The sequence below is a fragment of the Balaenoptera musculus genome, chromosome 5 (assembly GCF_009873245.2).
Source record: "Balaenoptera musculus isolate JJ_BM4_2016_0621 chromosome 5, mBalMus1.pri.v3, whole genome shotgun sequence".
In the NCBI taxonomy this organism is placed as follows: Eukaryota; Metazoa; Chordata; class Mammalia; order Artiodactyla; family Balaenopteridae; genus Balaenoptera; species Balaenoptera musculus.
The window spans coordinates 9231743-9258427 of NC_045789.1; the positions used below are offsets into that span (position 1 = coordinate 9231743).

Sequence of the window (26685 nt, forward strand, 5' to 3'; positions counted from 1 at the left end):
AAGCTTTTAAGTTTCAGTAGGTCCCATTTGTTTATTTATTTATTTATTTATTTTTATCTCATCAGAAAAATCTTTATTGAGAAGGTACCAAGCTTACAGTTTTTCCAATATTCTAATTTTTGCTTGAAACTCTAATTTTATCACTGACAACAAATACTGTCTGTGGTTTTCCCTGAAGTGACAGTCTCACTTTGTTTATTTTCAAGACAATATCTGCCAAAAGCCTGATTTTGAATAACCATGGTTTGTAAGTCAGTTCTTCTTTCAAGTAAAAATATTCCATGAATAAAGTAGTTAATTCAGTTTGCACATCGTACAGTTGCTTAATTGCTGTTCCTCAAGACAGTCTTCAAACTTGGGTATCCAAGAAACGTTTTTAATTGTACTTATTATTTTATGACACAGAATTTTTTAAAAATTTACTTAAGGATAGAAACGTAAAACTTTATTACTTGTATTGCTTCATCAAAAACATAGTGATAAAAACTAGTACAGTTGGGTATTATCGCCTTGATTTGTGATAAGGCAGCAGCAGTTTTACTCACCATTTTTTTAATCTTTTTTATTTTTTAACATCTTTATTGGAGTATAATTGCTTTACAATGGTGTGTTAGTTTCTGCTGTATAACAAAGTGAATCAGCTATGTGTATACATATATCCCCATATCCCTTCCCTCTTGCGTCTCCCTCCCATCCTCCCTATCCCATCCCTCTAGCTGGTCACAGAGCACTGAGCTGATCTCCCCATGCGATGCAGCTGCTTCCCACTAGCTATCTATATTACATTTGGTACTGTATATATGTCAGTGCTACTCTCTCACTTTGTCCCAGCTTAAAAAATATGGAACGATTCACGAATTTGCATGTCATCCTTGTGTAGGGGCCATGTTAATCTTCTCTGTATCATTCCAGTTTTAGTGTATGTGCTGCTGTAGTGAGCACCCATTTGTTTATTTTTGTTTTTATTTCCATTACTCTAGGAGGTGAGTCAAAAAAGATCTTGCTGTGATTTATGTCAAAGAGTGTTCTTCCTATGTTTTCCTCTAAGAGTTTTATAGTGTCTGGTCTTTCTTACATTTTGGTTTTTAATCCATTTTCAGTTTATTTTTGTGTATGGTGTTAGGGAGTGTTCTAATTTCATTTTTTTTACATGTAGATGTTCAGTTTTCCCAGTATCACTTATTGAAGAGCCTGTCTTTTCTGCTTTGTGTATTTTTGCCTCCTTTGTCATAGATTAGGTGACCATAGGTGCGTGGGTTTATCTCTGGGCTTTCTATTCTGTTCCATTGATCTATATTTCTGTTTTTGTGCCAGTACCATACTGCCTTGATTACTGTAGCTTTTTAGTATAGTCTGAAGTCTGCGAGCCTGATTCCTCCAGCTCCGTTTTTCTTTCTCAGGACTGCTTTGGCTATTTGGGGTTTTTTGTGTTTCCATACAAATTGTAAAATTTTTTTTCTAGTTCTATGAAAAATGCCGTTGGTAATTTGATAGGGATTGCATTAAATCTGTAGATTGCTTTGTGTAGTATAGTCATTTTCACAATACTGATTCATCTTTGATTTCTTTCATCAGTGTTTTATAGTTTTCTGAGCACAGGTCTTTTGCCTCCTTTGGTAGGTTTATTCCTAGGTATTTTATTCTTTTAATTCTTTTAATTGCGGCATGTGGAATCTTTTAGTTGTGACATGTGGGATCTAGTTCCCTGACCAGGGATCGAACCTGGGCACCCTGCATTGGGAGCATGGAGTCTTAACCACAGGACCACCATGAAGTCCCTCTGCTCTGATCTTTATGATTTCTTTCCTTCTACTAACTTTGGGTTTTGTTTGTTTTTCTTTTTCTAATTCCTTTAGATGTAAGGTTAGGTTGTTTCTTTGGGATTTTTTTCTTGTTTCCTGAGGTAGGCTTATATCACTTTAAACTTTCCTCTTAGGACCGCTTTTGCTGCGTCCCATAGTTTTTGGATCATTGTGTATTTGTTTCCTTTTGTCTCCAGGTATTTTTAAGTTTTCTTCCTCGACTTCTTCAGTGATCCGTTGGTTGTTTAGTAGCTTCTTTTTTTTTTTTTTTAAATATATATATATATATATTTTTTTAACTTTGGGTTTATTTATTTATTTATTTATTTACTTATGGCTGTGTTGGGTCTTCGTTTCTGTACGAGGGCTTTCCCCAGTTGCGGCAAGTGGGGGCCACTCTCCATCGTGGTGCGTGGGCCTCTCACCATCGCAGGCTCTCGTGCTGCGGAGCACAGGCTCCAGACGCGCAGCCTCAGCAATTGTGGCTCACGGGCCCAGTTGCCCCACGGCATGTGGGATCTTCCCAGACCAGGGCTTGAACCCGTGTCCCCTGCATTGGCAGGCAGACTCTCAACCACTGTGCCACCAGGGAAGCCCCGTTTAGTAGCTTCTTGCTTAGCCTCCATGAGTTTGTGTTTTTTTCAGTTTTTTCCTAGTAGTTGATTTCTAGTCTCATAATCTCTGGTCGGAAAAGATGTTTGATATGATTTCAATTTCCTTAAATTTACCGAGACTTGTTTTATAGCCTAGTATGTGATCTATCCTGCAGAATGTTCCATGTGCTCTCGAAAAGAATGTGAATTCTGCTGTTTTTGGTTGGAATGTTCTGTATATCAATTAAGTCCATTTGGTTTAATGTGTCATTTAAGGCCTGTATTTCCTTATTGATTTTCTATCTGTATGATATGTCCATTGATGTAAGTGGGGTATTAAAGTCCCCTACTATTTAGTGTGTTACTGTCGATTTTTCCTTTTATGTCTGTTAATATTTGCTTTATGAATTTAAGTGCTCCTATATTGGGTCCATATGTATTTACAATTGTTTTATCTTCTTCTTGGATTGATTCCTTGATCATTATATAATATCCTTCTTTGTCTTTTGTAACATTCTTTTTTTTTTTAATTAATTAATTATTTATTTATTTATATATTTATGGCTGTGTTGGGTCTTCATTTCTGTGCGAGGACTTTCTCTAGTTGCGGCAAGCGGGGGCTGCTCTTCATCGTGGTGCGTGGGCCTCTCACTGTCGCGGCCTCTCTTGTTGCGGAGCACAGGCTCCAGATGCGCAGGCTCAGCAATTGTGGCTCACGGGCCTAGTCGCTCCGCGGCATGTGGGATCTTCCCAGACCAGGGCTTGAACCCGTGTCCCCTGCATTGGCAGGCGGATTCTCAACCACTGCGCCATCAGGGAAGCCCAACATTCTTTATTTTAAAGTCCGTTTTGTCTCATATAAGTATTGCTACCCTGGCTTTCTCTTTATTTCCATTTGCATAGACTACCTTTTTTCCAATCCCCTCACACTCAGTCTGTGTGTGTCTTTAGATCTGAAGTGAGTCTCCTGTGGGCAGCGTAAATATGGGTCTTGTTTTTGTATCCATTCAGCCACTCTATGTCTTTTGATTGGAGCATTTAGTCCATTTACATTTAAAGTAATTGTTGATATGTGTGTACTTATTGGCATTTTGTTAATCGTTTTTGTAGTTCTTTTTTGCTCCTTTCTTCTTTTTTTCTGTTCCCTTGTGTTTTGATGATTATCTTCAGTGTTATGTTTGGATTCCTCTCTCTTTATTTTGTGTGTGTCTATTATAGGTTTTTTTATTTTGTGGTTAAATTGTAATTTATATATATGTGATTATTAGTAATCTATCCATATGTGATTATTTTAAGTTGCTGCTATCTTAATTTCTAATTTTAAAAAACTCTTCATTTTTACTCTCCTTTCCTCATGATTACTGTTTCTGACATCATATTTTACTGAATTTCTATATTCTGATTTGACTTTTCCTGCATATTATAAACTAGTAATAGTTAAGGACACTAGTGTGAAAAAATTCTCATAAAACTTTCATGACACAATGATGAGCTCTCCTGATGAAATCTGTAATGGGAACAGCCTTCTATTTTGACTTAGATATATTACTTTATCTTTTCCTTCCAAACTTTCATTATTGACACAGGGCTGGAGGGAGTGGGAAGGAAGAAAATGTCTGAAAATGGAGTACTTACCTGAAAAGCAACATTTCAAACAAGAAGAGATGGAGACAGTTAAATGATAAACTTAAGATCACTGCCCACTCTGTAGCACAAAGGCTGGAGAATAAGTTTATATAAGATCTAGAAAATAAATGTTTTTGCGTAGTCTGAGTTATTAAACCCTGACACCAGTGCCAACTTCATAATTTGTGGGGCCCAGTGCAAAATGAAAATTCACAGCCACGTGTTCAAAGACTAGGAAAAAAAAGTCAATTAAAGGTATAAAATATAATTTTTTAAAATTTTCTTCTATAATCTATTTTTTTCCCATCTTTTCCTTTCAAGGGTAAAAATTTTAATTTTTGAGGAGCTTCGTACTGCTCATTTTCAGAGTCACCTTAGAAAGCAAAATATTGTTCTCCCTTCATCCTAGAAATTAATAAGAAGGGCATACTTTTTTTGAAAAAAAATCACAACTCTTGGAAGTTTACCACCAGCATCTAAAATGAACAAAAGAGAGAAAAAAACACTTACTATATATTTCAGATTTCTTTGGTGGGGGAGGTCTTCCCATGTGGTATTAATACTTCTTTCAGTTCCTATTACCAAAATAGTAAAAGCAGGAAAAAATATAAACCTAGTGGTTTTTGCTGAAACCGACGAGGTAGCTCTCTTTTTCTGTGCAGACACTCCCAGTGTCTCAGCTTGCTGGAAGAAATTTGCTGACATTTTCCTTTTGTAGTTGTTTGTTTGGTAAAGAATAATAGTAAACATTCTAACATCCACATCTTGGTGATTAATCTTCCACTTTATTGCTTGGTTGTTTCTTTGGTGTTGGTGAGGTCATCTTCCACAGTCTTTTTCAATTTGTCATGGTGTTTTTATTTGCTTAATGTTATTCAAAAATATATATATATAATTTTAAATGATTAGCATGAATTCTACCATTCATCTTTACATTGTGCAATACCAGTTTTAAATGCAAATATAAACATTTAACTTGTATGCAAAATCATAAACATTATGCACTTTATATTTTGTAGCTCTTATTTACAAGTGTATTTCATCCTTATCAGGATAGTGGAAACACTGCCCCAAATTAACTCAACTGTTTTATTCCACTTCTTGATTCCCACGTGTTCTACCAACACTCTAATTTTGGCCTGATGATAAGGCAGGACAGGAAGGAAAAGGAATTATGGGTTGCCCTATCTTTCCTCTTCTTTCATAATTTAAACTCTTTATTAAATAATGCAATTTCGCTTTCTGCACATTGACTCTTTTCGTAATTTATTAGTTTCCCCAGTTAGTTAGCTTTCAAGTGAACCCTCAAATCCCAGGGAAGAGTTTGTGAGCTGAAGTTTATCTAAATAAATTAGGGCTATAAATGAAAAAATTAGTCACTGAGAATCTCTAAAAATAATAGACTTCCTCCTCTGCCACTCTGAGACTAGATGGAAGCTTAACGTATTCACAACTTAACCAGCTTAACAAAGTGACCCTCAAAATTATACAGGAAACCTTTTTTTTTAGTTTTGAAAGAATATAATATTTGATATTTCAGTGAAAGTATGAAAGTATTCATTATGGGGAAAATCAAAATTTTGTTGGACTTTTCACATTTTTTTAATAAAAAAAATTTGTTATTGAAGTATAATTGATTTACAGTACTGTGTTAATGTCAGGTTTACAGCACAGCGATTCAGTTATACATACATATATATGTGTATATATATATATACATACATATATTTTTTCAGAATATTTTCCCTTATAGATTATTATAAAGTATTGAATATAATTCCCTGTGCTATACAGTAGGTCCTTGTTGGTCATCTATTTTATATATAGTAGTATGTATATGTTAATCCCAAACTCCTGATTTATCCCTCTCCTCACACCCCTTTCCCCTTTAGTAACCATAAGTTTGTTTTCTATGTCTGTGAGTCTCTTTCTGTTTTGGAAATAAGTTCATTTGTATGTTTTTTTTTTTTTAGATTCCACACATAAGCAATATCATATAATATTTGTCTTTGTCTGGCTTACTTCACTTAATATGACAATCTCTAGATCCATCCATGTTGCTGCAAATGGCATTATTTCATTCTTTTTTATGGCTGAGTAATATTCCACTGTGTGTGTGTGGGTGAGTGTGTGTGTGTGTGTGTGTGTGTGTATAAAACATCTTCTTTATCCATTCCTCTGTTGATGGACATTTAGGTTGCTTCCATGTCTTGGCCATTGTAAACAGTGCTGCAATGAACTCTGGGGTATACATGTACCTTTTCAAATTATGGTTTTCTCCAGATATATGCCCAGGAGTAGGATTGCAGGATCATATGGTAGCTCTATTTTTAGTTTTTTAAGGAACCTCCATACTGTTCTCCATAGTGACTCTGTTTCTTTCTATATCATCATTTTCAGCATAAGTGGTTGCCTAACACTGAGAACTAATGGGAGTAAGGAATGGTGTGGTCGGGTTTCTTGCTCCTTTGCGTTTCTTAGAATGCCATCGCCTTCCTTCTGTGTTGGAAGCCCAGTTCTTGTTCAAACAGAAAGTGTGGCCTCTAGGGGCTATCAGTGTCCCTACTTATTACTCAGTCGTAGATGTAACCTGCTTACCTTATACTAGGTTTGAGTCTCACTGAACTCCCACACATCATGGACCCGATGGGATTTTGTGCTCACGGGGCATCTTGACCACTATATGTGAACAGGGTGGCAAGAAATAGCAGACATGTTGCACGTATCTCCCCTGCTCACTTGCATACTCCAGTGTTACAGCATGTATCTCCCCTGCTCACTTGCATACTCCAGTGTTACATCAGACTGCACTTGTAAAACACAAGTTCAAAGATAAAGTTGTTAAAAATGTTAAGACAGAACATTAAACTAAGTGCAGGGCCTTCTGAGAGCAGGACCCTCTCAGTGTACAACACTGGTCACACACCCATGAAGCTGCCTTGTCTGCTGTATATGTTTGGACCAAACATCTCAAATTCCTTGCTGGTTGTAGAGAGACTGCTCATTGCCACCTAATAATCCTCTCCTTCCTCCTTGGTAACAAAATGCCAATTTTCTTTGGAGTTGTAAGATGCTCAGCTAAAAACTGCATTTTCCAGCATCTTATGCAGCTACTTATAAACAAGTTTTGGTTAATCAGATGTATGCAGAAGTGTTGCATGGGAATTGGGGGATAGCAGTCTCATTCCTCCTTTCCAGCTGCTTAGAATAGAGTTGTGATAGCTAGAACTCCAGCAGTCACCTTGGAACATGAGGCGACCTTGAAGGTGGAAGTTGGGTTCTCAGATAAAATGCATAGAAGGTGCCTGAGTCCCTGAAAAACCATGGAGGTGCCACAGGAGCCCTTGGCTGCTTATCTCAGGACTTTTTATGTGTGAGAGAAATACACTTGTATCTTGTTAAATCACTGTTATTTGGCATTTTAATTATATACAGGTGAAACTAATCCTAACTTACAAGGAAAGCTTCGCTGGTTCACATAGGTTAACCAATTAAGTTAAGCAGTGTTTTAAAGACAAACCTTGGGCAGTCCTCAATTTGTTATTGCGTAACATGTTTAGAATACCCTGGCTTGAGTAGCAACGATTTCTAGGATTCAGAGGCACTTTTCCTCTTTCTTCCCAGTTCAGGACTATGTTCTGGAGCTCTGAGATTGCAGGTAGACTCCAGATAAACGCAGTGTTACAATGTAAGACATTATGGCAGTGATATACGTGAGAGTAGGGTTTTGTAATTTTTTTTCTAAGTAATTTAAATACCAATACCTTACAATGAGCATGGGAAAGAAAATTATAAACATCCTTGTGGATATTTATAAGATTACCTATAGAAAAGAGATGTCAACCATTATTAATTTGTCAACCATAAAAAATAGATGAACTTGTTGCCTAAGAGTAAAGGATCGGGTTGGCTAATACTGCCACCTAGAGTTAAAATTCAAAACTACCACTTCTTATCTCTAAGGAGCCTGAAAGGTTAGGGTTTGAGCGGGCGGTTTCTTCTCGCACTGACTAGTACTGGCTCTCCTAATTGTCTTGTGCATTTGTGAAGAGTCACTGGATGACATTTTCCAGGGAGCCTTCCGGAGGTAGCTGGGATGGCAGCTAGAGCGTGATCATAAACCAAGCTAATACATGGGGTGCGGTCCATTTTCCATTTATTTGTCCCGTCTAAGGGCTGTCCTGGCTAAGCAGCATGGAGATAGGCTTTGAACTCAGAAGCATTGGGGGTTAAGCAGAAGTGGGTCTAGGAAGAGGATGGCAGAGGAAAGCGATGGAAATGCAATACCCTTACCTCTTCTCAGATGTCCTTCCAGCTGATCCTCAAGGACTGACCTCAGGCCCATTTCCCCTACTCCTACCTGGTTTATTCTGCTTCCCTCAACCCCATGTGTTCCATGATGACCTTTTGTAAGCTCATCCTCTCTCTCATCCCCCTTCTAACATCCTTCTCACCTCACTTTGAGTCAGTGCTGTTTGGTGGAAAGAGGGTAGAGAAGGAGACGTGGTTTGAATCTGGTCCCGCATTTATCTTACTCTTTATCTTGAGCAAGTCACCACAATTTCCTGAGGCTGCAGTTATTCGTATCTGTATGGGGTATAATACATGGGACCTTACAGGGTGGTTGCCAAGCCGAAATGGGGAAATGTGTTGTGAGAGAAACTGGCATTTGGTGGGTAGTTAAGAAATTTTATTTTCTTTCCCATTTCTCATTCTCTTGTCCTCCATAAATCACGGTTAGGGAAAATTAGTAAAAAAAAAAAAAAAAAAAAGGAAAATAGGCTGTTGGTATGAGATATTAGGTATAAATAATCTTCAAAGTCTGATTTTAAAGATACAACGACAATCAATGTCTGTTGCTTTTCTGTTTTTTACCTGTGTGTTCTCTGAGAAAGGGAAGCTCATCAGACATGGTTATAAAGTGGAAAGAAAACCCATGGGCTGTTCAGCTCACTGATCTGTAATTCAAGACCAATCACTTTGACTTCTCTGAGCCTAAGTTCTTTATCTGTGAAACAGAGACAGTGTTCCCTCTCCTGCCTGCTTACTCGGTGCTTATGAGGACACAGCAAGTAAAACAGCTGGAAGGACTTTACAAAGTCTAAAGTAAATACTAATGTAAATAGTAATTATTATTATTTTTTCCCTCCTTGTTATACCCCTAGTAGACATTCAGTAAATATTAAAAAAAATTAATCATGAATTTTACCTAATTAGTTCACCTAATAGTCATTGAATGCCTGTTAAGTGCCAGGCACTATATTTAGCATGTATTGTGTAATAGACACTTTGCTAGGGTTTGGTGATCCTGCAGAGATGATTAAGGTCCTTTCTGGAGTTGGTTGGGCAAAGGTGAAATAACATAGCCATACAGAGTGAAATCATGGGAGTGTGTGCGTACTGAGGTCATCATGTGTTGTAGGAGCCCAGAAGGGAGTAACTGATATTGTGAGGTCCAAGAAGAACTTCACAGAGATGAAGCATTTGAGACATACTATTTCTGTAAACAAATGGAGAAGAGGAAATTCCTCTTCTCAAAGTGAACAAAGGGATGGATTTGGAAAAAATCAGGAAGGAAAAGGCAAGTTGTTCGTTGTGACAGTAGACAGAGAGAGAGAGAGAACAAGATATGTCTGTAATTGTTGGTGAAATGCAGCTGGTAACATCAAACAAGCAGATCATGGAGGGCTTTAAATTATACGCAAAGGATTTTGTGTTTATTATTTCTGTAGCAATAGGCCAACAACCATTAGAACAGTTAAGTGACATGATCAGAACTGTGTCTTCTGCAGATAACTCTTAGGAGAAAGTAAAAGATTGATTAGAGATGCCAGATATTAGAGATACAGACATGTGAGATGTTATTGCAAAAAAACTGAACCAGGGTAGGAGTGGTGGAGATATAAAGTGGATGGAAAATATGATGCTGATATGAGCCTACATCCTTCAGCAACTAATTGATTAGGGGAAGATTTTGCAATGGGGAGAGAATATACGATGAATTGGAATTGTCTAGATGGAAGGGTTGTGAGGATGTGCCATTAACCCAAAGGGGACCCGAGAGGAGAGGTCAGGACTCAAAAGTGTGCAAAAATTATTATAACAGAAACCTCAATTAAATGGACTTGGGAGACCAGAAGGGGGAGCTCTCAGGCCCTGGACAATAGCAGAGCCCAACAGGAAGAAAAAGGACTTCCCTGGCAAGTCTTCAGCCAATGAAAAGCCAGGGACTCTTAGCTTACTACAGTCCTCCCAACTTCCTTTTCCCCTCTATAAAAGGGTTCTCCTTCTCTTGCCATGGGGGGATTTGCACATGGCTCACCATGATTGCAGACCCAGATTGCAATTCTTCGCCGATCCCAAACAAACCCACCTTTGCTGGAGAAATATATGGCATTCTATTTGTTAAAGGTCAACAGGTATGTTATAGTAGAAATTAAATAGGTTTTCTAGTCAAATTAGTCAATGTTAAAATCCTGCCACTTATATGCACGTATCGTCAAACAAGTTAGCAAAACTCTCTGAGCCTTGATTCCTTACCTACAAAATGGGAATGACAATACTGCTTAGTTTCTGTGATTGATGTAGAGGATCCTTGTTGCTTACCTCCTTGGCATCCATCCCCCACTTCTTCCAGCAACATGCCCAGCTTTCACTGGGGAATCTGCTTACTCCTCTCTCTCAGAACGCGTGCTCATGAGAGATTCTTGCAGGCAGATCTGATCGGCTCAGGAGAGGACATGTGACCCAAATTGGCCCACTGAGAGCATCATGGCTAAACACCACGGCTTTTGTTTGTGAGCAGATTCTCTGCAGGCTGTGAAGCTGAGAGCTGGATATAAAGTTTAGAGCTGCTGTAACCCTCTTGCCACTTCAGAGGAGATTCTGGAATTGTGCAGTTACGCTGCTTGGAGCCTGAAGATGAAGTCCTGATAGCAAGAGGCAGAATGAAGAGATACAGAGAAATGCAGTCGCTCGGACATTGTATAAGCCCTTGTTGACAGCACTTCCCAAAATCAGCCATGACGATGGACTTTTCAGTTATGTGACTGTCAGAGGAGGCTAAGTTATGCTCTCTGTGTGATAACAAACACCCAAAAGCTCAGGGGCTTACAACAACAAAGATTTATTTCTCACTTAGTTACACAGAATGGCTGCAACTCTGCTCGATTTTGATCTGGGACCCAGGATGATTGGAGCAATCTCTGTTTGGAAAATCACCAGTTGTAACAGAGGGAAAAGAGAGTAGTAGGGAAAATAAGTACTAGCTCCTAAACCATCTGCCTGGAGGATGCTTCCTGCTTGCATGTCATTGGCCAGAACAAATTCACATACTCAAGCTCGATGCCATAGGGTGGAGAAGGGGCAGCAAATATTTCTGAAAAATAATACTGCAATCTACCAGTAAACTTCCCTTTTGCTTAAGCGAGCTTAGGTCACATTTTCTGTCACTTGCAGCCAAAAGAACCTTAACTGAGAAACGCTGTTGAAAGAATTAAATTAGAAATTTTATATACAATAGTCAACACATGGTAAACATTCAGTAACTGGGAGCTGCTATTTCCAAGCGCATGAACACAGATGAACTGAGGATTACATCTTTCTCAAATGTTCTCAATTTCTTTAATTTATTCACTATCTCACTAACATTTATTGAGTTCTTTTTATGTGACACACACTGTGCTAGGTGGTGGGGACACAAAATGATACAGTACATTTACAGTTTAGTTCTCCAGTAGATTTCATGTTAAAGAAATAACTTAATATGAGGGCTCAGTGTCTTATGCCTAAGGAAAGTGATAAACATTTAGGAAATTACTATTCAGAAAAAGGTTACATATGGTACATAATGAAATGGAACCAGAAGTATGACTGATACTCATTTACTCACCACTCATCAACCCATCTGTCCAATACATACTTATTAGCCTCTACCACGAGCTAGACCCTCTTGAGGTAGAAAAGCAAAGGACATTTATTCTTGTCTTTACTTAAAATGTAGTAGTAAGGAGAGGTGAGCTGAGAGTATATAAATGGATGCTATAATAAGATAAATAAAACAATAATGCTGATGATGGCTAATGCTGTCACAGTCACCAATAACCTCCATTTGGCCAAACCTAAAGATCAACACTCAACCTTGCTCCACAAGCAATTGACAGAGTTAATCATTCCCTTATTCTTCACTTGCTTATGCACACCGCCCTTCCTGGTTTTTCTCCTAAGATCAGTCCTCTGTTACATGCTTAACACACTTACCCCGTGGGTGATCTCATTCAGTCTTCTGGCTTTAAGTAGCATCTCTACATTGATGATTCCTAGTTTGATGACCACCTCAACGTCTCTCCCCAACTCCAGAATGATTGAGCTTATTGCCTCCTTGTATAATAAGCGTCTCACAGTTATTACCAGACTGGACTCCTGACCCATCAGCCCCAAACTGGTGCCTCTCTCGGGGTTCCCACTCCCGTAAAGGGTACCACCTTTCACCCCAGTTGCTCTGGCCAACCTCGGAGTAACCCTAATCCCTTTCCTTCTTTCCTCCCACTTCCAATTCATCAGCCAGTCTGTGGCCTCTGACTTTTAAAACATGCTGAAAGTGATCATTTCTTCTCTCTTCCCCGCTAGGGTATCACCTCAGTCCTGGACTCAGCGTCATCCTTCTGTCCCGGGCTCTCACAGCAGCTTCCCCTAACTGACTTTTCTGCTTCCGTTTTTGTTCTGTGATTTTCTACATGGCAGCCGGGATAATTCTTTTAAAACTAACGTCAGATCATGTCACTTCTCTTTTCAAAAGCCTCCAAAGGCTCCACTTCACCCTGCACGCTTAGATATGAGAGTGACTCATTCCCTCATTTCCCGGGTCCCATTGGCTCTCTGCTCAAATGCCACTTCATCAGAGAGGTCTTCCCTGATATCTTATCAAAAAAGGCTAGTTCCTTCTGCCCTCGCCCTCCATTCCTTTACTGTTTTATTTTTCTTCACGTTGCCACTTGACATCATACAAAATATTTATTTATCTGTTTATAAATGGGAGGATGTAAAAGCTCCATGAGGATTTTGCCTTTCCAGTGCCAAACGCCGTCTAGAAGAGGGCTGGCACGCAGGTGCTTTTATTAAGTCCTCTAGGCATTATTCCACCACAGTTTATTATCAGTTGCATTATCCTAACACATTAGATTTGCTGTATTACCGTCCACGTTTCATAGACGTGGTAGCCGAGGCACAGAATCGGTAAGTAACTTGCCCAGCGTCACGGAGCTCTCAAGTGGCTTGGCCGGGATGCACATTCGGGCGCTCTTCCTCCGGAGTCCCTCTGCTTCTCAGCACTTGGCGCCCGGGTTTGACACCCGAAAGCCGTTCGCGGGGAGCGAGCTGGACATCAGGGGGCCGCCAGCGAGGGCGCGGCTCACCCAGCCTCCCGTTTCCTGGGACGTCGGCGAGCACCCGTCCCTAGCCTGTGGGTGCCGGAGCCGGCAGAGCGCAGGGATTCGGGCAGGCGGCTGGGCGCGGGAGCGGCCCGTACTTCGGCCGGATCGCGGACCGCCGGAGACGGCGGCGGGGGGCCCGCGGCAACGCGCCGCTGCGGGCGGCCGGCGGGGAGCGTGGCTCGCTGCTGCGGCCGCCGAGCGACGGCGCCACCCGGTCGTGCGGGGCCGACAGCCGGGGCCAGCTGGGCCGGAAGGGCGCGGGGCGCGCGGGGGCGCGGGAAGCGGGGCGCGCGGGGCGGGGCGCGCGGGAAGCGGGGCGCCGGGCGCGGGGCGCGCGGGGCGGGGCGCGCGGGAAGCGGGAAGCGGGGCGCCGGGCGCGGGGCGCGCGGGGCGGGGCGTCGTGGGGCGGCCGGCCCGCCGGAGACCGGGAAACGGAGCCCCGCGCAGCCTGAGCGCAACGCCTCCCGTTTCGTTTTCCGGACGCGCCTCGGCTTTGTTTCGGTTTCCAGTAGTTCCGTCTTCAAAACGAAACTGAAAGTTGCGCTGAACTGCACAGCGTTCCTTTGAACAGAGATGCCTTTTGGGACCAGCCCTTACGTCTGCGAATCTATCTGGAACAGAGTGACCTTGCAAACGTGGTTTGTGGTTTGGACACCTGAAACTCCCTGAGAAATACCCTAGGGCGTCTTTTTTCTTCAGATTAAAAACATGTATAATAGCATTTTTCTATTATTATTGTATCCATAGAGACACAGGGAAAGAAATCGCTTATTGTTATAACACCCAAAGACAACTCCTAATATTTTGATGCATTTTGGGGGGCCTTTTTTTCCTATTATATATTTAATCTTTATAAAATCATGTCATTATACAGTTTTATGTACGCAGAATTTAACTCTGTAAATTGCGTTTTCGTCAAACATAATATCATGAACATATTGCCCTTTTATTATGTATTTTTTAAAATAAATTTTAAATTGTTGCATAACGTTCCAGGTTCTGACAGTACAATTCAGTTATTCTCCTTTTGTGGAAGTTTGTTTTTTTCTCATCAGGGCCTTTTATAAATAATAGTATGATTGACATTATTGTAAGTAAATATTTGACCAAATTTTTGATTACTTACTTAAATTCCAAAAGATGTGTCTGGAGGAAAAACTTTTCCTCTACCCTCTTAGTTCTTATACTGAGGGCCTGTGAACTAAACTGACAAAGACAGATTAACGAGAAAAAAACCTTACAACTTTATGAATATTTTATGTGCACAGGAGTTCACAGAAAAGAAGTGAAACTCAAGAAGTGGTTAGACTTAGGAGCTTATATGCCATTTAACAAAGAACAGGGGGTTTGGGTTTTGAGAGATGATCAATTGTGGGGAAGTGTCTTTGAAATATATTAGGGAGGCCTTCCCTGGTGGCACAGTGGTTGAAAATCCGCCTGCCAGTGCAGGGGACGCGGGTTCGAGCCCTGGTCCGGGAAGATCCCACATGCCGCGGAGCAACTAAGCCCGTGAGCCACAACTACTGAGCCTGCGCTCTAGAGCCCGTGAGCCACAACTACTGAAGCCTGTGCACCTAGAGCCCGTGCTCCGCAGCAAGAGAAGCCACTGCAATGAGAAGCCCACGCGGCAATGAAGAGTAGCCCCCCCTCACTGCAACTAGAGAAAGCCCTTGTGCAGCAATGAAGACCCAACGCAGCCAAAAATAAAACAAATTAAAAAAAAAAAAAGATAAAAATAATGAACATCTTAAAAAAAAAAAAAAAGAACTATATGAGGGAAACTAATGGAAGATAAGGGTTACTTTACTAAGGGCTGTTTATGCAGACTCATCTCAGTGCCAGCTCTGGTGATAAGAGTCATTCTTTTCTTCCTGGTATGGAAGGGAGGTGCACCTTCACAGGAGAAATTCATGCCAACTTCACAAATTTATGCTTTTAAGTTGATAAGGGGAAGGCAGAGAACTCTTCCTGTATCTGTTGATTCTCAATTGCCTTCAGCTCAAAGTCATCCTTATGCCAAAGTGGCATATTTTGGGGTGGCATATTCTGACCCCCTTCAGGTGGAAATTAGGGACAGCGTGATACTTAAAGCCAAATTCTTCTCCAGGAAGAAGGTACCAGTTTCCACCTCCATGAGTGTATGAATCTTTGGGCATTTTTTTATTGTTGCATAGTTTGCAAAGTAAATCATTGAAAAGGATAAGATCACAAGATTAAAAAAGAAAAAGAAAACTTAAGTGTTAACAAAAACTTTACCGGTAATGATGTGCTTAACTTCAAACCTCTAATAATTCAGAGACAAACGCTTTGGGAGAACAGTTTGGATTGTCTCGTAGGGAAATGTGCTCAGGTTTTCATTTGTGGGCACATCTGGCCCATTGGGAGGCATGTTACTGCACTCTTCACTGTGAGTGCCACTGGCAACTGCCTCTCACACTCAGGCAGGCTCCCTGCCCTTAGCAAAGGATTCACTATTCTCCCTCTTCAGGGCTGGAAAGTCAGAGGAATGGAGGAGGGGTGATCCCATCTTCTCTCCTTTATCTGGCTGGGTTTTGACTCCACCGTCATAGAGAAATGTTAGGGCAAGCAACAAGTCTTTACAGGTTCCCCTCCTCCACATGCCCACCCTTTTAAATAGCAGCCATATTCCCATAAGGACAGTGCCACACATTGAGCCTATTTCCTTCACACCTTTAAGGTGGACTTTAGGCCTTGATTTAAAAGTCATTGGAAGAGATGGGAAATCCCAGAGACCCTTCCTTTTCAAGAAAAGTATTTTCTTAAACTTGGTATTAAATTAACAGTCTTGTGGGAGGTATGGTTTTGTTTTTGTTCCTAAAGAACGAATTCCGGCATTGGAAACTCTACATGTGGGTCCGGTGAGCTGTGGAAAGCAGCACTCCCTAGCCGGCTGTCACAAAGGAAGGGTGATCGGGGGGGGGGATCTGGTTCTGAAGGACAGCTGGGAACTGGAGAATTTAAGGAAATAAATTTTGCGCCTAAGTACGTATTTTAATTCATTCATTTATTCATTCAGTATTTTTGAGTTTCATGTGCCAGGCACCGTGCAAGATGCCAGGGTCCAAAGATGACTGTAACAAACACGGTCCCTAACCTCACGGGTTACAGTGTAGTGAGGGAAGGAGGCGGGAAAACAAGGTATAACACCAGTTATTATTTAATTAGAGTCTATGAAAGAGCAGGGCAGCATGAAGTGAGAACCTGTGACCTTGTGATCTTAATCTTAGGTACTGGAAGTAACTGTGGGACCCACTTGGACCTCCAGAGTTGGTGTAAAGATTATTTTAAAGTGAAAATATTTGAGCTACAGAAAATTCACAGAGAGACATCTTACCTGACTGAAACAGGGTCTCTTGAAAATACAGCTGCCATTAACCCTCCTTTGAGGGAGTTTCCTATGAATTCAGCTGTTGTAAAGACAAACTGCCCAATCAGCATCAAAAAACCCAATTGAACCTTCCATCCTCTCCCACTGAAGCCCTAAATAAATCCCTTTTGCTAAGTTAATATATGTACACCTCTACTCAGGCTATTGTACAAATTTTCCATTACTGGGAGCTCCTGTCTGTACATGTAGATAAACTTTGCCTTTTTCTCCTGTTAATCTATATATACTCAGTTAATTTGCAGATCCCCAATCATGGGACACAAGTTGGAAGAGGAAAGGTTTTCCTCCCAACATAACCTTTTGGCTTGTCATAAGCCAGTGGATCCTAATATTTTACTTAGTAAAATCGGGGAAAAAAATCACATCCTCACACACAGCTTCCTAGGCCAAAGGATATGACAAGCAGTCTGAACTGTGTGTTCATGAATTACGTGCATTGGAAATTTTCAAAAGCATGTTTTTTAATGCTAGGAGGTTACCTTTTGTCACTTTCTCTGCTCATTAAATTGTAGAAGAGATTGCTGAGGCTTGGGGGAATGAGCACCGAACTTGGAATGAAAAGCCCGAGGTTTGAGTCTGTTCTACAACTGATAGCAGTTCACCTCTCTGAGTTTTCCTAAGTTGGACCGTATGAAATTGCTGATAGTTATGTTTTTGATCCAGAAAAATGGCAATTTAATAGGAATCAACCTAGTGGTATCTTTATCTCACAGGGTGAGATAGGTGTTGTAGGTGACAGTACTCTATAAATTCTAAAGCCCTGGACTATATGTGTGTGAAGAAATTTATTTTTCTTTTAGGCTGGTAAGTATAGCATAAGTATAGCATAAAACTTAGTACATTATACAATGTGTTAAAAGCCCAATAATTCAAAAGCCCAATTCACTTTTGAATTATATATTGTTTTGGATTCTGCCCTGCACCTTTGTACATGTTGATGACATGTTAAAATAGCTTGAAGGCTTTGGAATAAAAAGTTTGTTCAGGGTTTTCCATAAGATGTTATGGAAAAACCCGAACGAACTTTTTGGCCAACCCAATAGTACAGAAATACAAGAAAATAAGTTAAAATATCTGTAGTCCACTTGGTGACCCAATCTGAAGAAGGATTAATAGATTTTGTATCATTTTTATTATAGGAAGATAGAAACTCTGACTCGTATAAAAATTATACAAGTTTCCTGTGGATGTTACCACTCCCTGGCATTATCAGAAGGTAAAAAAAGTCTTCTTGGATCTCCTACGTGTCATCAGGAAGTAATATTTTGAATAAGAATGATACCTGTACCTCGAGTCTGTCATACGGAGGGAGTGAAGTAAGTCAGAAAGAGAAAAACAAATACCGTATGTTAACGCACATATATATATGGAATCTGAGAAAAAAAAAAAAGGTTCTGAAGAACCTAGGGGCAGGACAGGAATAAAGACGCAGATGTAGAGAATGGGCTTGAGGACACAGGGAGGGGGAAGGGTGAGCTGGGATGAAGTGAGAGAGTGGCATGGACATATATACACTACCAAATGTTAAATAGATAGCTAGTGGGAAGCAGCTGCATAGCACAGGGAGACCAGCTCAGTGCTTTGCGACCACCTAGAGGGGTGGGATAGAGAGGATGGGAGGGAGGGAGATGCAAGAGGGAGGAGAGTATATATGTATAGATTCACTTTTTTATAAAGCAGAAACTAACACACCATTGTAAAGCAATTATACTCCAATAAAGATGTTAAAAAAAAAAAAGAATGATACCTGTTGAGTTTAATGCACTGGGGTTCCTTTTAATGCATTTAAAGTTAAAAAGAAAACTTAGATGTCGTAACTTACAGAAATCTGACATGTGTTGGCATTTCTCTGAGTAGTCAGAAGAACTTGATTTTTGACTTCTTGTAAATTTTCCATCTCTGGTCAAATTCAACATAAAATGTTGTTGTTTTCCCCCCCCTCCCAAGTCATTCCACAAGTATTTATTTGCCTACAGTGTCTCCAGCAAAGAGGATACAGCAGTTAACAAACCTAAGATCCCGCTTTCATGAAGCTTATATTCTGGGGAGATGTAGGGGAAGTGAGCCTTAAACACACAAATAGTTGTGTGGTATAACAGGGATAAGGGCGTGAAGAGAAGTGAGGCGAGGCAAGGAGACAGAAAGTGAGGAGGTGGACGGAGGGAAGGGGTCTTTCTATTTTATAAAGGAGGTCAGGGAAGCTACTTTATAAGGTGAGATGTGAACAAAGACCGAAAGGAAGGGAGAGACATGATGCTAATAAGGTCATGGTCCAGAGCATGATCCAGATGCAAGGCCATGCCCAGCGGGGTGCTCAGGAGCAGCAGGGGGTCTGGAGAGGGGGATGAGGGAGCCAGGAGAGATGAGGCCTGAGACGTGGTCGTGGGAGTCCTGGTGACATGGGGCTTATGAGCTGTGGTAAGAATTGGCCTTTTATTGACAGAGAGAGCAAGCTCCTGAAGGGTTCCATCTGACTTACATTTATATTTTTATTATTTATTTATTTATTTGTGGGGTTTTTTTTTTTTTTTAGATTTAATTGATCATATATTTTTATCATGCATCAGTCTTTTGCAAACATGAAAAGGAAAATGTGGACCGACCAAACTGGTAAAGCTTTTCCTAAAGCTTCTTTGCATTCTTTTTTTTTTTTTTAATATCTCTCAATTCTTTTTTTATACAGCAGGTTCTTATTAGTCATCAATTTTATACATACTAGTGTCTACATTTCAATCCCAATCTCCCAATTCATCACACCACCACACCCACCACCCCGCCGCTTTCCCCCCTTGGTGTCCATATGTCTGTTCTCTACATCTGTGTCTCTATTTCTGCCCTGCAAACCCATTCATATGTGCCATTTTTCTAGGTTCCACATATATGCGTTAATATACGATATTTGTTTTTCTCTTTCTGACTTACTTCACTCTGTATGACAGTCTCTAGATCCATCCACATCTCAACAAATGACCCAGTTTTGTTCCTTTTTATGGCTGAGTAATATTCCATTGTATATATGTACCACATCTTCTTTATCCATTTGTCTGTCAATGGGCATTTAGGTTGCTTCCATGGCCTGGCTATTGTAAATAGTGCTGCAATGAACACTGGGGTGCATGTGTCTTTTTGAATTATGGTTTTCTCTGGGTATATGCCCAGTAGTGGGATTACTGGATCATATGGTAATTCTGTTTTTAGTATTTTAAGGAACCTCCATACTGTTCTCCATAGTGGCTGTATCAATTTACATTCCCACTAACAGTGCAAGAGGGTTCCCTTTTCTCCACACCCTCTCCAGCATTTGTTGTTTGTAGATTTTCTGGTGATGCCCATTCTAACTGTTGTGAGGTGATACTTCATTGTAGTTTTGATTTGCATTTCTCTAGTAATTAGTGATGTTGAGCACCTTTTCATGTGCTTCTTGGCCATCTGTATGTCTTCTTTGGAGAAAGGTCTATTTAGATTGCCCATTTTTGGATTGGGTTGTTTGTTTTTTTAATATTGAGCTGCATGAGCTGTTTATACATTTTGGAGATTAATCCTTTGTCCGTTGAATCGTTTGCAAATATTTTCTCCCATTCTGAGGGTCGTCTTTTCGTCTTATTTATGGTTTCCTTTGCTGTGCAAAAGCTTTGAAGTTTCATTAGGTCCCATTTGTTTATTTTTGTTTTTATTTCCATTACTCTAGGAGGTGGATCAAAAAAGATCTTGTGGTGATTTATGTCAAAGAGTATTCTTAAAAAAAAAAAAAGAGTATCCTTCCGGGCTTCCCTCCTGGTGGCGCAGTGGTTGAGAATCTGCCTGCCAATGCAGGGGACACGGGTTCGAGCCTTGGTCTGGGAAGATCCCACATGCCGCGGAGCAACTAGGCCCGTGAGCCACAATTACTGAGCCTGCGCGTCTGGAGCCTGTGCTCCGCAACAAGAGAGGCTGCGATAATGAGAGGCCCGCGCACCGCGATGAAGAGTGGCCCCCACTTGCCGCAACTAGAGAAAGCCCTCACACAGAAACGAAGACCCAACACAGCCAAAAATAAATAAATAAACCCAAAAAGTTAAGAAAAAAAACTTTGAAAAAAAAAAAAAAGAGTATTCTTCCTATGTTCTCCTCTAAGAGTTTTCTAGTGTCCGGTCATACATTTAGGTCTCTAATCCATTTTGAGTTTATTTTTGTGTATGGTGTTAGGGAGTATTCTAATTTCATTCTTTTACATGTAGCTGTCCAGTTTTCCCAGCACCACTTATTGAAGAGACTGTCTTGTCTGCATTGTATATCCTTGCCTCCTTTGTCATAGATTAGTTGACCATAGGTGGGTGGGTTTGTCTCTTGGCTTTCTATCTTGTTCCATTGATCTATATTTCTGTTTTTGTGCCAGTACCGTATTGTCTTGATTACTGTAGCTTTCTGGTATAGGCTGAAGTCAGGGAGTCCTGATTCCTCCAGCTCCATTTTTTTCCCTCAAGACTGCTTTCGCTATTCGGGGTCTTTTGTGTCTCCATACAAATTTTAAGATTTTTTTGTTCTAGCTCCGTAAAAAATGCCATTGGTAATTTGATAGGGATTGCATTAAATCTGTAGATTGCTTTGGGTAGTAGAGTCATTTTCACAATATTGATTCTTCCAATCCAAGAACATGGTATATCTCTCCATCTGTTGGTATCATCTTTGATTTCTTTTTTCAGTGTCCTATAGTTTTCTGAGTACAGGTCTTTTACCTCCTTGGGTAGGTTTATTCCTAGGTATTTTATTCTTTTTGTTGCAATAGTAAATGGGAGTGTTTCCTTAATTTCTCTTTCAGATTTCTCATCATTAGTGTATAGGAATGCAAGAGATTTCTATGCATTAATTTTGTATCCTGCAACTTTACCAAATTCATTGATTAGCTCTAGTAGTTTTCTGGTGGCATCTTTAGGATTCTCTATGTATAGTATCATGTCATCTGCAAACAGTGACAGTTTTACTTCTTCTTTTCCAATTTGGACTACTTTTATTTCTTTTTCTTCTCTGATTGTCATGGCTAGGACTTCCAAAACTATGTTGAATAATAGTGGCAAGAGTGGACATCCTTGTCTTGTTCCTGACCTTAGAGGAAATATTTTCAGCTCTTCACCATTGAGAATGATGTTTGCTATGGGTTTGTCATACATGGCCTTTATTATGTTGAGGTAAGTTCCCTCTATGGCCACTTTCTGGAGAGTTTTTATCGTAAATGGGTGTTGAATTTTGTCAAAAGCTTTTTCTGCATCTATTGAGATGATCATATGGTTTTTCTTCTTCAATTTGTTAATATGGTGTATCACACTGACTGATTTGCATATACTGTAGAATACTTCCATCCCTGGGATAAATCCCACTTGATCATGGTGTATGATCCTTTTAATGTGTTGTTGGATTCTGTTTGCTAGTATTTTGTTGAGGATTTTTGCATCTATATTCATCAATGATATTGATCTGTAATTTTCTTTTTTTGTAGTATCTTTGTCTGATTTTGGTATCAGAGTGATGTTGGCCTCACAGAATGAGTTTGGGAGTGTTCCTTCCTCCCCAGTTTTTTGGAAGAGTTTGAGAAGGATGGGTGTTAGCTCTTCTCTAAATGTTTGATAGAATTCACCTGTGAAGCCATCTGGCCCTGGACTTTTGTTTGTTGGAAGATTTTTAATCACAGTTTCAATTTCATTACTTGTGATTGGTCTGTTCATATTTTCTGTATCTTCCTGGTTCAGTCTCAGAAGGTTGTGCTTTTCTAAGAATTTGTCCATTTCTTCCAGGTTGTCCATTTTATTCGCATAGAGTTGCTTGTAGTAGTCTCTTAGGATGCTTTGTATTTCAGCAAAGTTTTTGACTATAATATCTTCTAATATTTTCTCAGGTCCTTTCTCTCTCTCTTCTTCTGGGACCCCTATGATGCGAATGTTGTTGTGTTTAGTGTTGTCCCAGAGGTCTCTTAGGCTGTCTTCATTTCTTTTCATTCTTTTTTCTTTATTCTGTTCCGCAGCAGTGAATTCCACCATTCTGTCTTCCAGGTCACTTATCCGTTCTTCTGCCTCAGTTTTTCTGGTATTGATTCCTTCTAGTGTAGTTTTCACTTCAGTTATTGTATTGTTCATCTCTGTTTGTTTGTTCTTTAATTCTTCTAGGTCTTTGTCAAACATTTCTTGCATCTTCTCGATCTTTGCCTCCATTCTTTTTCTGAGGTCCTGGGTCATCTTCACTATCATTATTCTGAATTCTTTTTCTGAAAGGTTGCCTATCTCCACTTCATTTAGTTGTTTTTCTGGGGTTTTATCTTGTTCCCTCATCTGGTACATAACCCTCTGCCTTTTCATCTTGTCTATCTTTCTGTGAATGTGGTTTTTGCTCCACAGGCTGCAGGATTGTAGTTCTTCTTGCTTCTGCTGTCTGCCTTCTGGCGGATGAGGCTATCTAAGAGGCTTGAGCAAGTTTCCTGATGGGAGGGACTGGTGGTGGGTAGAGCTGGCTGTTGCTCTGGTGGGCAGAGCTCAGTAAAACTTTAATCCGCTTGACTGCTGATGGGTGGGGCTGGGTTCCGTCCCTGTTGGTCATTTGGCCTGAGGCAACCCAACACTGGAGCCTACCCGGCTCTTTGGTGGGGCTAATGGCGGACTGTGGGAGGACTCACGCCAAGGAGTACTTCCCGGAACTTCTGCTGCCAGTGTCCTTGTCCTCATGGTGAGCCACAGCCACCCCCTGCCTCTGCAGGAGACCCTCCAACACCAGCAGGTAGGTCTGGTTCAGTCTCCTATGGGGTCACTGCTCCTTCCCCTGGGTCCCGATTTGCACACTACTTTGTGTGTACCCTCCAAGAGTGGAGTCTCTGTTTCCCCCAGTCCTGTTGAAGTACTGCAATCAAATCCCACTAGGCTTCAAAGTCTGATTCTCTAGGAATTCCTCCTCCCGTTACCGGACCCCCAGGTTGGGAAGCCTGACGTGGGGCTCAGAACCTTGACTCCAGTGGGTGGACTTCTGTGGTATAAGTGTTCTCCAGTCTGTGAGTCACCCACCCAGCAGTTATGGGATTTGATTTTATCGTGATAGCGCCCTTCCTACTGTCTCATTGTGGCTTCTCCTTTGTCTTTGGATGTGGGGTATCTTTTTTGGTGAGTTCCAGTGTCTTCCTGTCGATGATTGTTCAGCAGTTAGTTGTGATTCTGGTGCTCTCACAAGAGGGAGTGAGAGCCCGTCCTTCTACTCTGCCATCTTGGTTCTATCCTCTCCATCTGACTTATACTTTTAAAAGAGCACTCTGACCGCTCTTTAGAGAAGAAACTGCTGGGGGCAGAGATGCAATGTGGGAGCCCAGTGAGGTGCTGTTGTCATTTCCCAGGAGAGGAGTGATGGTGACTTGGTGGCTAAGGGGCTAACAGTGGAGTGGTGAGAAGTGGTTGGATCCTGGATCGATTTTGAAGATAGAGGCTTTAGTATTTGTGGGTTGAAGTGTGTAGAAGAAAGAGAGGAGTCGAGGATGGCTTCAAGGTTTTTGGCCTGAGCAGCTGAAAGATCATGGTTACCCTTAACTGGGAGGGAGAAGAAGAGTGGATATTGTTGGAAGGGACTTTTAAAGGTGACCTTGACCATCCCCTTTGCCTTTAGTGAGAGTACTTTAACCTCCTTTACTCTTGTTTTTATTCTTTAAAGATTTTTAGAATTAGGACGGCAGTTGCTCCTTGAATTTGGTATTCCATTGTGTTTGCAGTTCTGAATTTCTCCTCTTTATTTTTGTAGATGGCCAAGTGTTTTCATGGGGAAAGAACAGCCATGGGCAGCTGGGCCTGGGGAAGAAGTTCCCCTCTCCAGCCAGCCCACAGAGGGTGAGGTCCCTGGAGGGGATCCCGCTGGCACAGGTGACTGCAGGAGGGGCCCACAGCTTCGCCCTGTCTCTCTCTGGGACTTCATTTGGCTGGGGAAGCAACAATGCAGGGAAGCTGGCCCTCGGAGGGAATAAAGTCCTAGGTAACAAGGTAGTCTTGTAGTAAGTCCTTCTTTCTTTCTGGTTGGAAAACCAGTTCTGCAAAGGGCACACTGAAAGGTTAGAACAGTGGTCCCAAACTTTGTGGCACATTAGAATCACCTAGGGAGCTGTATTAACTTTTGATTCCTGCTGTAACAAATCACCACAAACCTAGTGGCTTAAAACAACATAAATTTATTAACTCATGGTTCTGGTGGTCAGAAGTCTGATGCAGGTCTCACTGGGTTAAAATCAAAGTGTCAGCAGGGCTACATTAATTTCTGGAGGCTGGAGGGGACCAGAGCATTTTTCTTCCCTTTTCCAGCTTCTAGAGGCACCTGCACTCTTGACTCATAACCCACTTTCTTCTTCAAAGCCAGCAATAGCTGGTTCAGTCTTCTTCAAGTTACATTACTCTGACACTCACTCTTCTGCCTCCCTCTTCCTCGGTAAAAGTACCCTTGTGATTACATTGGGCCCACCTGGATAATCCAGGCTAACCTCCCTATTTTAAGGTCAACTGATTAACAACCTTCTTAAATCCATCTGCTTCCTTAACTTCCCTTTGCCATGTAATTTAACATATTCACAGGCTCTGGGAAAAGAACATGGCCATCTTTGGAAGGCCATTAGTCTGTCTACTCTAAGAACATTTAAAAATCTGAATGCCCAGGTTGGACCCCAGACCAATTAAATCAGAATGTCTGGGGTTGGAAGCCAGGCATCAGTCATTACCAAAGACGCCACAGGTGATTCCAATGTGCAGCAAGGTTTGGGAACCACTTGTTTAGAAGATTGCTAGCAGTAGGGGAAACAACCAGTTCCTCTGGCAACCTTTCAACAAAACTCGCTGTGACTTCCCCATGAGCCCCTCTGTTCAGTTCTTTACACGTGACTCACGTATATTTAGTTCTTGTTACATACCAGTACCGTGCTGAGCTCCTACATCTCATTTCATTTAACTTTGTCAGCATGAAGTAGGCCATCTTATCTTCTCAATTATTATTGCATATTTGCAGAACACCTGTTATGTAACAGAAATGAATACAACATAATGGAAGTATTATTGGGAATGGGGGTTTTTAAGCTTAGCTTTCTTGGCCAATAGCCTTAGTCATTCCAGAAAATTAAATATTTTCCAGAAATAAATGCTAAAGTACTGCTTTTCTTTTCCAACACAGGGCTTTCCCTCTGTTTTATAATACTTCTGATTGTTCACTTTTTAAATTATGTTGATGAATTATAACATGACAAAAATATTAAAATATATAAAACCCAGGAAATATGAGTATTTCTTATACTCTAGAGATTCTGCTTTCTTTCAACAGTTCAGAGCTACAAGCCTCAATCAGTTGGTGTACTGAAGACTCTAGGTGTGATTTATGTCAGCTGTGGTTATGAGCACACTGCAGTGCTTACCAAGGTAATCCAAAATGTCTTGCTATTTTTTTTCTTTTTTTTGGCCACACCGTGTGAATTGCAGGATCTTAGTTCCCCAACCAGGGATCGAACCCGGGCCCCTGGCAGTGAAAGCGCTGAGTCTCAACTACTGGACCGCCAGGGAATTCGCATCTTGCTGTTTTTTTAAATCCCAGAGAAATGTTACCACAAGGTACATGTACTGATTATTGTGGAAAGCAATATTTGTATCAACATGTGAAGATATCCATTCAATGTACAAATGTCTAAAGAGGAGAACTTAGCCAAATATAAACCATGGAATTTTTAAGATCCTATAACAAAAGCTAATTTCAGCTTTAGGAAATATTTTTAGATATTTTAAAATTAGATTAATATAGGAGCTCATCCTTTTAGCAGTTGTTCATTCATAATGTAGCTCTACACATGAAAAATA

General features: G+C 40.8%; 1 protein-coding gene, 1 long non-coding RNA gene and 1 other non-coding gene across 3 annotated transcripts in view; 1 reads left to right on the top strand and 2 right to left on the bottom strand.

Moving 5' to 3' along the window:
• Nucleotides 1–835: 835 nt before the first annotated feature.
• LOC118896247 lies at nucleotides 836–942 on the bottom strand. Its single transcript, XR_005020153.1, has one exon. It is a non-coding gene; the product is annotated as a U6 spliceosomal RNA (small nuclear RNA).
• Nucleotides 943–4541: 3599 nt separating this feature from the next.
• On the bottom strand, nucleotides 4542–13581 carry LOC118895860. Its single transcript, XR_005020043.1, has 3 exons — nucleotides 10628–13581; nucleotides 6620–6700; nucleotides 4542–4885 (listed from the first exon to the last, which is right to left on the bottom strand). It is a non-coding gene; the product is annotated as an uncharacterized LOC118895860 (long non-coding RNA).
• Nucleotides 13582–13592: 11 nt separating this feature from the next.
• Nucleotides 13593–26685, top strand: part of LOC118895884 (probable E3 ubiquitin-protein ligase HERC6) — a gene marked incomplete at its 5' end in the record, with an annotated part of 54735 nt that continues 41642 nt past the window's right edge. Inside the window, 7 exon segments of the mRNA XM_036853448.1 lie at nucleotides 13593–13726; nucleotides 14918–14922; nucleotides 16294–16385; nucleotides 16388–16455; nucleotides 18001–18077; nucleotides 24605–24832; nucleotides 26159–26253. Of these exon segments, the coding sequence (XP_036709343.1) occupies nucleotides 13593–13726; nucleotides 14918–14922; nucleotides 16294–16385; nucleotides 16388–16455; nucleotides 18001–18077; nucleotides 24605–24832; nucleotides 26159–26253 (699 nt within the window).